General features: G+C 44.6%; 1 protein-coding gene across 1 annotated transcript in view; it reads right to left on the bottom strand.

Moving 5' to 3' along the window:
- The window catches only part of LOC110505775 (A-kinase anchor protein 6), a 234,487-nt gene that overhangs the window by 121,984 nt on the left and 99,193 nt on the right, over positions 1-13,310 (bottom strand). Inside the window, exon 5 of the mRNA XM_090221110.1 lies at positions 423-545. Coding sequence (XP_090077236.1) covers positions 423-545 — 123 coding nt within the window. The remainder of the gene's footprint in view (positions 1-422; positions 546-13,310) is intronic.

Raw genomic sequence — 13,310 nt, 5'->3', positions numbered from 1 at the left:
TATACAGTATATGTACACACAGGGAGTTTTGTACAAGATTAGGGATAAAATACAAATGCATGTTTAATGGGTGTTAGTGTTGTTGGCATGAAGAACAGAGTATACACATGTTTATATACGTATATAATTATGCAGAGATGCACTCAGCAGGGAGCTATGAAGAGTCATATTGGCTGGTCTCTCTGGATGTATGCAAAGTGTGTGTACGTGTGTGTGTGTGTGTGTCTGTCTGTCTGTGCATGTGTGTATGTGTTTGTGTGCACTTGCACATATGTTTGCTGTTGAGAGTGTGAGGACTTGTCAGGAAGCAGCACGTCTCTTTGTTTGTATTCATATGCAGTTATGAACTGTGCACGTTGTTGCATGTGAGCGCGTGAGAGAGGGAGAGAGACAGTGTGTGTGACAGTGTGTGTGTGTGTCACCAGGTGTGTCTCCAGGTAGAGCTTGAGGCTGTCCATTTCAGCTTTGGGTGGCGTCCAGTTCTCTGTGGTCTCCAGGGCTTCCCTCAGCCAGCAGATAAACTCATCTAGTTTTTTCACAAAGCCCTGAGAGAGAAAGAGAAAGAGCAAGAGAAAGAGAAAGAGCAAGAGAGAGAAAGAGAGAAAGAGCAAGAGAAAGAGCAAGAGAAAAAGAGAAAGAGAGAGTCAACCTACAGCAGCAACTCTGGTGTTATTCTTGTTATGTAATATTTCATCCCTTGAGTTAAACAACCAACTTTAGGGTGAATTGAGGGTATACACAGTACACACATCAGTTTATACACACAAACAATGGGTTGATGGGGAAGATTTCCCATTAGTAACATTGCCCTTGATCAGCTAGAGGTGCTTAGTCAAAGAGAGGATGAGTGGAGGAGAGGCTCGCTGTGTGGTGTGTGACTACTGCCATCCGCTGGTGAAGAAAGGCATTGACTTCATTAATTACTACCTCAGCTCTGTACATCCAGTGTTCACTCCCTGGTGTACAGTGTATGGATGCAGTAAAGCTTCACTCATTGTTCGGTGTTGGGTAATTCATGGCCCCAGAATTCAACATGATTATATTTCTCTCATTCTCCATGGCAGGCCTCCTGCTCATTATGTGACAGTGATGAAAATCCAAAATATTGATTTAAATGACCTCTTTTCAGATGTGGATAGAGCCCCAGTATGTTTGTTTGCAGGGTCTGAGGCAGGAGCTGAGGCAGAGTCTTGGTTTAAAGGCAGAGCTGGCAGGCTGGCACACAGGGTGTAGTATCAGTACCATCCTATTACCAGGGCCTGGATGGCAATACTAGTATAGTGGGCATAACCAGGACCTTGCTCAGTCACTAACAAATACTCTCCCTCCTGCTCAATCTTCCTCTTTACCCCTCTCCCTTTTCCACCATAAAAAAATATATTGCATTAATGTCTTGACTGTGTGCAGTAGACTAGTCGTAAGCGGGCCATATTAGCCAGTGAGATATGCACATTACAGACACTGAGACTAGAACACAATTCCCCAGGACAAGGACATTATGTGCATTTCCTTTTCATCCTCCCTCTCCACCAGTAAAGCTTTCAACCAAGATGAATACACAGCCCCTGGTGACAACAACCAAGATGAATACACAGCCCCTGGTGACAACAACCAAGATGAATACACAGCCCCTGGTGACAACAACCAAGATGAATACACAGCCCCTGGTGACAACAATCAAGATGAATACATAGCCCCTGGTGACAACAATCAAGATGAATACACAGCCCCTGGTGACAACAATCAAGATGAATACACAGCCCCTGGTGACAACAATCAAGATGAATACACAGCCCCTGGTGACAACAATCAAGATGAATACACAGCCCCTGGTGACAACAACCAAGATGAATACACAGCCCCTGGTGACAACAACCAAGATGAATACACAGCCCCTGGTGACAACAACCAAGATGAATACACAGACCCTGGTGACAACAACCAAGATGAATACACAGCCCCTGGTGACAACAATCAAGATGAATACACAGCCCCTGGTGACAACAATCAAGATGAATACACAGACCCTGGTGACAACAACCAAGATGAATACACAGCCCCTGGTGACAACAATCAAGATGAATACACAGCCCCTGGTGACAACAACCAAGATGAATACACAGCCCCTGGTGACAACAACCAAGATGAATACACAGCCCCTGGTGACAACAACCAAGATGAATACACAGCCCCTGGTGACAACAACCAAGATGAATACACAGCCCCTGGTGACAACAACCAAGATGAATACACAGACCCTGGTGACAACAACCAAGATGAATACACAGCCCCTGGTGACAACAACCAAGATGAATACACAGCCCCTGGTGACAACAATCAAGATGAATACACAGACCCTGGTGACAACAACCAAGATGAATACACAGCCCCTGGTGACAACAGCCAAGATGAATACACAGCCCCTGGTGACAACAGCCAAGATGAATACACAGACCCTGGTGACAACAACCAAGATGAATACACAGCCCCTGGTGACAACAATCAAGATGAATACACAGCCCTGGTGACAACAACCAAGATGAATACACAGCCCCTGGTGACAACAACCAAGATGAATACACAGCCCCTGGTGACAACAATCAAGATGAATACACAGCCCCTGGTGACAACAACCAAGATGAATACACAGCCCCTGGTGACAACAACCAAGATGAATACACAGACCCTGGTGACAACAATCAAGATGAATACACAGACCCTGGTGACAACAGCCAAGATGAATACACAGCCCCTGGTGACAACAACCAAGATGAATACACAGACCCTGGTGACAACAACCAAGATGAATACACAGACCCTGGTGACAACAACCAAGATGAATACACAGCCCCTGGTGACAACAACCAAGATGAATACACAGCCCCTGGTGACAACAGCATTAACGGCAGGGCTTAGCTTGTCACAGAATGGGTTTATGGGCCAATGTAATGCGCCAGGCAGGCAGGAGGAAAAGCGTATGAATAACATGAATGAGCAACATCCCTTCTCTTCCCATCCATCCCCTCTAAACTTCTCTCAGGGAAAAAGAGAGAAAGACAGGTGGAGAGTAGAAAAAGGAAGACTGAAAAAAGACAGCCGTATAGAGGGAGTGAGAGAAAGGCAGACTTGAAGGAATGGAAAGCGAAAGAGCAAGAAAGAGTGAGAGAGAGAGAGGGATAGAGGGAAGGAAGGCTCTGCTCGTCCGTGGCGTCACACTTGACTAGGCCCCTGAGAAACCCCCAGTAGAACCTTCAGCTGCCAGCTAGCTGTCTGTTGCCATGAGGATGAAGTCATCTCCAGAGGCCCGCATGCTAATGTATTCAATCACCTCTGTGTGTGACACGTATCATCTCAGGTGGCGCGCCTGGCTGCCTCTCTCTCAGCCCCATAGCCTCACAGCCTAGCCGCCTCTCTCTCAGCCCCATAGCCTCACAGCCTGGCTGCCTCTCTCTCAGCCCCATAGCCTCACAGCCTGGCTGCCTCTCTCTCAGCCCCATAGCCTCACAGCCTAGCTGACTCTCTCATAGCCTCAGCCTCTCTCTCAGCCCCATAGCCTCACAGCCTGGCTGACTCTCTCTCAGCCCCATAGCCTCACAGCCTGGCTGACTCTCTCTCAGCCCCATAGCCTCACAGCCTGGCTGACTCTCTCTCAGCCCCATAGCCTCACAGCCTGGCTGCCTCTCTCAGCCCCATAGCCTCAGCCTGTCTTTTTTCAGTCTTCCTTTTTCTACTCTCCACCTGTCTTTCTCTCTTTTTCCCTGAGAGAAGTTTAGAGGGGATGGATGGGAAGAGAAGGGATGTTGCTCATTCATGTTATTCATACGCTTTTCCTCTCTCTCAGCCCCATAGCCTCACAGCCTGGCTGCCTCTCTCAGCCCCATAGCCTCACAGCCTGGCTGCCTCTCTCTCAGCCCCATAGCCTCACAGCCTGGCTGACTCTCTCTCAGCCCCATAGCCTCACAGCCTAGCTGCCTCTCTCTCAGCCCCATAGCCTCACAGCCTAGCTGCCTCTCTCTCAGCCCCATAGCCTCACAGCCTGGCTGCCTCTCTCTCAGCCCCATAGCCTCACAGCCTGGCTGCCTCTCTCTCAGCCCCATAGCCTCACAGCCTGGCTGCCTCTCTCTCAGCCCCATAGCCTCACAGCCTGGCTGCCTCTCTCTCAGCCCCATAGCCTCACAGCCTGGCTGCCTCTCTCTCAGCCCCATAGCCTCACAGCCTAGCTGACTCTCTCAAAGCCTCAGGCTCTCTCTCAGTCCCAGCTTCAGCCCCAGCCTCTCTGTTAGACATAGCCCAAGGACAGCAGAGGAGAGAATGTGCTAATCCTCTGATTGCATGGAACCCTTCAAGATGTCTGATTTGTAAATACATTTAATCCTATGGAATCGCCAAAGTGGCAACCTAAGCATCTAACAATCAGTAACAACCATTGGAAAGATACATGGCTGGTAGTACATTACAGAACTATAACAGCAAGCATTTGATTTCAATTAATTGTTTTCAATGCATGAAATGTATGCACTGCATATGCAACAAAATGCTGTTCTATTTTATATGTAGGCACTGTAGACGAGCCAAATGTGAATTCTCTCACAGTCGTCATTCTCCATTCCTGCCAGGAGGTGGCATTAAAACCACACTGTGCTATTCAGGCTTTACCAACAGGAGAGAATCCACTGTGTGGCTCAATGACAGACTGGAGATAAATAGTCAAAAGACTGAGTCTGCCTCCCAAAATGGCACCATATTCCCTATTTAGTGCACTACTTTTGACCAGGACCCATAATGCTCTGGTCAAATGTAGTGCACCATATAAGGAATATTGTGTCATTTGGGACAAACACAGAGTATTTTCATGGCATAATAGCTACAGTGTAAAACTACAGATAATATTTTATCATATATAGTGGAGAATGTTGATGCTAAATGATTATACAATACTAGTTATGTCTATGTAGTATTTATAGGTTAGCTCATGGTAACTCTACTGGCATTGACATTGTCCTGGAGACTGTGGAACAAGTGTCAGACAGACATCCCTGTGATGGCATGGCAGGATACCATGGAGTCACCGAGGCTCATCAGGGATGAGGTTCTGTCACGATCGTCGTATGGAGGGGACCAAAGCGCAGCGTGGTGTGAATACATTCTGCTTTATTGAATGAAGAACACTTAAACAAAAAAAACAATAACGATGACCGCTATATAAACACTGTGCTAACATGCAACATAACAGACAACAACCCACGAAATACCCAAAGAAGATGGCTGCCTAAATATGGTTCCCAATCAGAGACAACGATAAACACCTGCCTCTAATTGAGAACCAATCTAGGCAACCATAGACCTACAAAAACACCTAGATGGAAACAACCCCATAAATCTACAAAACCCCTAGATAGTGAAAAACCTACATGAGACAAAACACACATACCACCCTTGTCACACCCTGACCTAACCAAAATATATAAAGAAAACAAAGAATACTCAGGTCAGGGCGTGACAGGTTCACTGACTATGGAGAATATAATATCACTACTTACTGTATGTGTTAAAGAATGGAGTGAGTGTGTCTCTCTCTCTCGCTCTCTCCAAATAATACATTAGCACCCAGCTCCTTCATAGATTTGATTACATGCTCTTCATTATTTACCTAATGGTCTAATTGCATTACAGGTGGATGAGAAAGATGAACATGAGGGATGCAGGAGAAGGTTGCAGTGGTCAGTAGTTGAGGTTATTCTATGTGAGAGTAGAGAGAAGACCAGGGAGTGATGTGTTTCACTAAGCTTTTAATGTGCTAGCTGGCACTGGTTTTCGCTTTTTAATATTTCTGAATGTACTCTGTAGCTCTCCTGCGTTCTTTTCTTTCTACAATAAGAATTGGATCAGAGCAAACAGGTATGCAGCATGCTGAATGATCCTCAAAAGCAGGTTAGGCCATCTCTGATGTGTAGGTATTCAAAACTTGTCACAACCTTAATCCTCAGTTTGGCATGCTATGTAACATTGGAGGAAACCTTGTTGTGTACTAATGCCGCATTACCATATGCAAGACGACAACAACAGTTAATCTGTTCATAAATCACTTAATCAATACTGTAGCTGTCAGTATACAGCTGACCTTTGAAGATGTGTTGACATGCAAATGCATATTGACACCATCATTATGAACCAGAATGAATTAGCAACACTGTCTAGTTTGGGAATACATTAACTTGAGTCAATCGAGTGCTGGTAAAATGACCATGTAACCACGTAACAGACGGTTATGGATGAATAACGCCATGAAAATAAAAAAAAACATCACATGTGAAAAACCCAGCAGCGTTGCAGTTCTTGACACAAAACGGTGCACCTGTCACCTACTAGCATACCCTGTTCAAAGGCACTTAAATCTTTAGTCTTGCAAATTCACCCTCTGAATGGCACACATACACAATCCATGTCTCAATTGTCTCAAGGATTAAAAATCCTTCTTTAACCTGTTTCCTCACCTTCTTCAACACTGATTGAAGTGGATTTAACAGGTGACATCAATAAGGGATCCCAGCTTCACCTGGTCAGTCTGTCATGGAAAGAGCAGGTGTTCATAATGTTTTGTACACTCAGACCCCTTCCACATTCTGTTACGTTGCAGCCTTATTCTAAAATTGATTAAATTAAATATTTTCCTCGTCAATCTACACACAATACCCCATAATGACAAAGCAAAAGTGGTTAGAGCATTGGACTTGTAACCAAAAGGTTGCAAGATCAACTCCCTGAGCTAACATTGGCCGTGTGATGTTCAAAGTTTCGGATATTTTTTTATAACTGAACCCTGATCTGTACTTCTCAACAACTTTGTCCCTGACCTGTTTGGAGAGCTCCTTGGTCTTCATGGTGCCACTTGCTTAGTGGTGGCCCTTGCTTAGTGGTGTTGCAGTCTCTTGGTCTTTCAGAACAGGTGTATATATACTGAGATCATGTGACAGATCATGTGCCACTTAAACTGCACACAGGTGGACTTTATTTAACTAATTATGTGACTTCTGAAGGTAATTGGTTGCAACAGATCTTATTTAGGAGCTGCATAGCAAAGGGGGTGAATACATATGCTACTTTTCAGTTTTACATTTTTTTAAACATTTTGAAACAAGTAAAAAAATATATTTCACTTCACCAATTGGACTATTTTGTATACGTCCATTACATGAAATCCAAATAAAAATAAATGTAAATTACAGGTTGTAATGCAACAAAATAGGAAAAACACCAAGGGAGATGAATACTTTTGCAAGGCACTGCAACTACGCAAATAAATGAAGAACAAATTCTTATTTACAAAGACGGCCTACCCCGGCCAAACCCGGACGATGCTGGGCCAATTGTGCGCCGCCCTATGGGACTCATGGCCGGATGTAATTCAGCCTGGGACTGTAGTGATGCCACTTGCACTGAGATGCAGAGCCGAAGATCGCTGGGCCACTCGGGAGCCCCCGTATCTGGGAAAGGGTAACAAAAAATGTCTGCAGCATTGAAGGTCCCCAAGAGCACAGTGGTCTCCATCATTCTTAAATGGGAGAATTTTGGAACCACCAAGACTCTTCCCTAGAGGTGGCCACCTGGTCAAACTGAACAATAGGGGGAGAAGGGCCTTGGTCAGGGAGGTGACCAAGAACCCGATGGTCACTGAAAGAGCTCCAGAGTTACTCTTTGGAGATGGGAGAACCTTCCAGAAGGACAACCATCTCTGCAGCACTCCACCAATCAGGCTTTTATGGTAGAATGGCCAAACGAAAGCCACTCCTCAGTAGCAGGGACTGGGAGACTAGTCAGGATCGAGGGAAACATGAATGGATCAAAGTACAGAGAGATCCTTGATGAAAACCTGATCCAGAGCTCTCAGAACTTAAGACAGGGTTGGAGGCTCACCTTCCAACAGGACAACTAAGCCCACAGCCAAGACAACGCAGGAGAGGCTTTGGGACAAGTCTCTGAATGTCCTTAAGTGGCCCAGCCAGAGACTTGAACCGGATCGAACATCTCTGGAGAGACCTGAAAATAGTTGTGCAGCAACGCTCCCCATCAAACCTGACAGAGTTTGAGAAGATCTGCAGAGAAGAATGGGGTGAACTCCCCAAATAGAGGTGTGCCAAGCTTGTAGCGTCATAGCCAAGAAGTCTCAGGGCTGTATTCGCTGCCAAAGGTGCTTCAACAAAGTACTTAGTAAAGGGTCTGAATACTTATGTAAATGTGATATTTCAATATTTTTATACATTTGCACAAATTTCAAAAATTCAGTTTTTGCTTTGCAATTATGGGGTATTGTGTGTAGATTGATAAGGGAAATTTTTTTTCATCCATTTTAGGATAAGGCTGTAATGCAACAAAATGTGGAAAAAGTGAAGGGGTCTGAATACTTTCCGAATGCACTGTATGTGTATATACTATATATAGTACCAGTCAACAGTTTGGACACACCTACTCCTTCCAGGGTTTTTCTTTATTTGTACTATTTTCTACATTGTAGAATAATAGTGAAGACATCAAAGCTATTGTTAGGTTCTAATTCTCAGAGTAAAACTTGACGGACAGTTCATCCCAGAGGGTCAATACAGCTGCATTCAGACAAAAACATTTCACACAAACACGGATATTTAAACCTTTCTCCTAGGCTGAGTCTCCGCTTACCCATCTGAACAAACGTTGTATCTTTACTGCTAGGCAGTCAGTAATACGGCCATAAACGTTTCTTTCTCCCTTAACGTGACCTGACCTCAACTCCCTTCGTCACTAATCCATGGCTCTCTCACCTTATCCAATGCCTGCCACATAAGATTGCTTCCCCATGTTCAGCACATTCCAAGCTTAATTGCACACACTATATACCTTCCTCCTACAGATGACCAGATGACACCATTATGGTGTAGACCCTCTAACCCTAAGCACTCAATATTTCAATAGGATCCATGATATAATGTAAACATTATATTACCCTCTCTCCCTCAGTGACATGAATAAGTATATTTCATATTTTCAGAACTCTTTGCCTTGATGACAGCTGTGCACACTCTTGGCATTCTCTCAACCAGCTTCATGAGGTAGTCACCTGGAATGCATTTCAATTAACAGGTGTGCCTTGTTAAAAGTTAATTTGTGTAATTTCTTTCCTTCTTAATGCGTTTGAGCCAATCAGTTGTGTTGTGACAAGGTAGGGTTGGTATACAGAAGATGGTCTTTCACCAAATAGGTCTAAGTCCATCTTATGGCAAAAACAGCTAAAATAAGCAAAGATAAATGAAAGTCAATCATTACTTTAAGACATGAAGGTCAGTCAATCTGGAACATTTCAAGAACTTCGAAAGTTTCTAAGTGCAGTCACAAAAACCATCAAGCAATATGATGGCACCGTAGAGGATGGCTGCTGTTTCATTGGCTCTTAACCAACCGTGCTATTTTGTTTGTTTTTTCACATTGTTTGTAACTTATTTTGTACATAATGCTGCTACCGTCTTTGTTAAGACCGAAGTTAATATTGCCTGATAACATGAATTTCTTTTAACTAAATATGCAGGTTTAAAAAAATATACTTGTGTATTGATTTTAAGAAAATCATTGATGTTTATGGTTAAGTACATGGTGCAACGACAGTGCTTTTTTCGGGAATGCGCTTGTTAAATCATCACCCGTTTGGAGAAGTAGGCTGTGATTCGATGATAAATTCACAGGCACCGCATTGATTATTTGCAACGCAGGACAAGCTAGTTAAACAAATAATATCATCAACCATGTGTAGTTAACTAGTGATTATGTTAAGAATGATTGTTTTTTATAAGATAAGTTTAATGCTAGCTAGCAACTTACCTTGGCTCCTTGCTGCACTCGCGTAACAGGTGATCAGCCTGCCACGCAGTCTCCTTGTGGAGTGCAATGTAATCAGCGTCCAAAAATGCAGATTACCGATCGTTATGAATCGGCCATGCCGATTAATCGGTCGACCTCTAGTACAAATCCCAACCAGAAGCTATGGATTACAGGCATCATTCGCACTGAGCTAAAGGGTAGAGCTGCCGCTTTCAAGGAGCAGGACTCTAACCTGGAAGTTTATAAGAAATCCCGCTATGCCCGCTGACGATCCATCAAACAGGCAAAGAGTCAATACAGGACTAAGATTTCGGCTCCGATGTTGGTCAGATGTGTCAGGGCTTGCAAACTATTACAGACTACAAAGGGAGGCACAGCTGAGAGCTGCCCAGTGACACGAGCCTACCAGACGAGCTAAATAACTTCAGTGTTCGCTTCGAGGCAAGTAACACTGAAGCATGCATGAGAGCATCAGCTGTTCCGGACGACCATGTGATTCACGCTCTCCGCAGCCGGTGTGAGTAAACCTTCACAAGGTCAACATTCGCAAGGCCGCAGGGCCAGATGGATTACCAGGACCCGTAATCCGAGCATACGCTGACCAACTGGCAAGTGTCTTCACTGACATTTTCAACCTATCCCTGTCTGAGTCTGTAATACCAACATGTTTCAAGCAGACCACCATAGTACCTGTGCCCAAGAACACTAAAGTAACCTGCCTAAATGACTACAGATCCGTAGCACTCACATCTGTAGCCAGCTTTGAAAGGCTGGTCATGGCTCACATCAACAGCATTTTCCCAGAAACCCTAGACCCACTCTAATTTGCATACCGCGCCACAGGTCCACAGATGGTGCAATCTCTATTGCACTCCACACAGCCCTTTCACACCTGGACAAAATGAACACCTATGCTAGAATGCTATTCATTGACTACAGCTCAGGGTTCAACACCATAGTGCCCTCAAAGCTCAGTAAGATAAGGACCCTGGGACAAAACACCTCCCCCTGCAACTGGATCCTGGACTTCCTGACGGGCCGCCCCTAGGTGGTAAGGGTAGGAAGCAACACATCTGCCACGCTGATCCTCAACAGGGGGGCCCCACAGGGGTACGTGCTCAATCCCTGATTGTGGACTACAGGAAAAGGAGGGCCGAGCACTCCCCCATTCTCCTCAACAGGGCTGTAGTGGAGCAGGTTGAGAGCTTCAAGTTCCTTGGCGTCCACATCACCAACAAACTAACATGGTCCAACACCGTAAGACAGTCGTGAAGAAGGCACGATAAAACCTATTCTCCCTTGGGAGACTGAAAAGATTTGGCATGGGTCCGCAGATCCTCAAAAGGTTTTACACCTGCACCATCGAGAGCATCCTGACGGATTGCATCACTGCCTGGTATGGCAACTGCTCGGCCTTTGACCGCAAGGCACTACAGAGGGTAATGCGAACGGCCCAGTACATCACCGGGGCCAAGCTTCCTGCCATCCAGGACCTCTATACCAGGCGGTGTCAGAGGAAGGCCCTAAAAATTGCCAAAGACTCCAGCCACCCTAGTCATAGACTGTTCTCTCTACTACAGCACGACAAGTGGTACCGGAGCGCCAAGTCTAGGTCCAAGAGGCTTCTAAACAGCTTCTACCCCCGAGCCATAAGACATCTTATCAAATGGCTACCAAGACTATTTTCATTGCCACCCCCCCCCCCCCCCCCCCCTTCTATGCTGCTGCTACTCTCTGTTATTATCTAAGCATAGTCACTTTAATAACCCTACATCAGGGGTGTCAAAGTCAAATGGACGGAGGGCCAAATAAAAAAATCAGCTACAAGACGAGGGCCGGACTGTTTGAATGTTCATTGAAAATTTTTTAAATGACGCATATAGTCTAGTGAACCTAATTGAACCTACTGAAAACCTAACAAATATATTACAATATGATCAGATAAATAAAGCAATATTTTCTTATGGCTCTGTCAGTAATCTTTAATTTTCAACAGACACAAAAGACAAATTTCCTTTATATAAATATCCCCATAACATGAACATTAAATGAAAGAAACCGGTATTCAAGGCACCATCAGTAGACTATATTTTCTATTTTAGCAAAAGTGGGCTAAATTTACTTCAAAGAAAAAACAATAATAGCAATTTTCTATCATCCACTCAACTGAAATATTTTTAAAATATAATTGGATTGAAATACAAAAAAATAAAGTGCAAAAATCTATTAATCAAAAACAACACTTTGTTTAAGGAGAAGTAACATGCAGTGAAAACAAATATTAAATTTTAACTTTTAAACTTGAACTGAGTAAAAACTCTAAATATGTGATTGCACAGTAATGTTCACTTGTTTGAGGTTGAGGGTGATACTTGGTGGTGTCCCATCTTTTCCACAAGTTCATCAATGTTCGGGGTAAGGCTCTGAGCTGAAGAAATCCTCAGAATTGAGTGGAGGTGTTCAGCAGTAAGTCGACTTCTGTGTGATGTTTTGTTCAGGTTCATCAAAGAAAACAGTTGTTCACACAGGTATGTGCTGCCAAACATAGACAACGTTTGAGCAGCCTGGATGCGCAGCTGGGGCATTGTGCCGGGGAGGAAACGGGCGAACTCCGCAGCACCCACTGCCGCATATTTTGCCCTCAGTGCATCATTGCATTGGAGGTCAATCAACTCCATTTGGAGGTTTGGTGGTGAGCTTTCCACGTCAACAGCAAATGGGTTACCGAGCAGTTCCAACCTGCTTTTTTGTGCTTCAAAGTCAGCAAATCGGCGTCGAAAGTCAGCGGCAAGCATACCTATTTTATCAGCCAACTGTGTGCTCGGGAACGCACTGGTAGAGAGCTTCTCTTTCATGGTCTGGCAGCTGGGAAAGTGGCTCAAATTTTCTTTCCGCATCTGCGTCTCCCACAGAGTCAGTTTGGTTTTAAATGCCTTCACTGTACTGTACATATCAGAGATGACACGATCCCGACCCTGCAGCTGCAAGTTTATTGCATTCAGATGACTCGTAATGTCACACAGAAAAGCCATTTCACACAGAAACATTTTGTCTCGGAGTTGTGTTGTGTCTTTCCCTTTGCTGTCCAAGAACAGACAAATCTCCTCACGAAGCTCGAAACATCTTTGAAGCACCTTTCCCTGGCTTAGCCATCGCACCTCTGTGTGATAAGGCAAATCACCATGCTCCGTTTCTAACTCCGTCAGAAATGCCTTGAACTGGCGGTGATTCAAACCTTTGGCTCTGATAAAGTTAACTGTGCGCGTGATGATGCTCATTACATGCTCCATTTTCAAGGCTTTACCGCACAACGCTTCCTGGTGTATGATACAATGATAAGCTGTCAGCTCACCTGTCGCGTTTTCCTCTTGCATCTTTTCCCGTATCTTCGCCACCAGTCCGCTCCTGTGTCCACACATCGCAGGTGCTCCGTCGGTTGTCAAACCCACGAGTTTTTCCCAAGG

This window comes from Oncorhynchus mykiss, chromosome 25 (genome assembly GCF_057628025.1).
Source record: "Oncorhynchus mykiss isolate SJ-2025 chromosome 25, ASM5762802v1, whole genome shotgun sequence".
NCBI classification, from domain to species: domain Eukaryota; kingdom Metazoa; phylum Chordata; class Actinopteri; order Salmoniformes; family Salmonidae; genus Oncorhynchus; species Oncorhynchus mykiss.
Note: the sequence above shows the minus strand (reverse complement) of the source record. Positions and strands in the feature narration are given on the sequence as shown.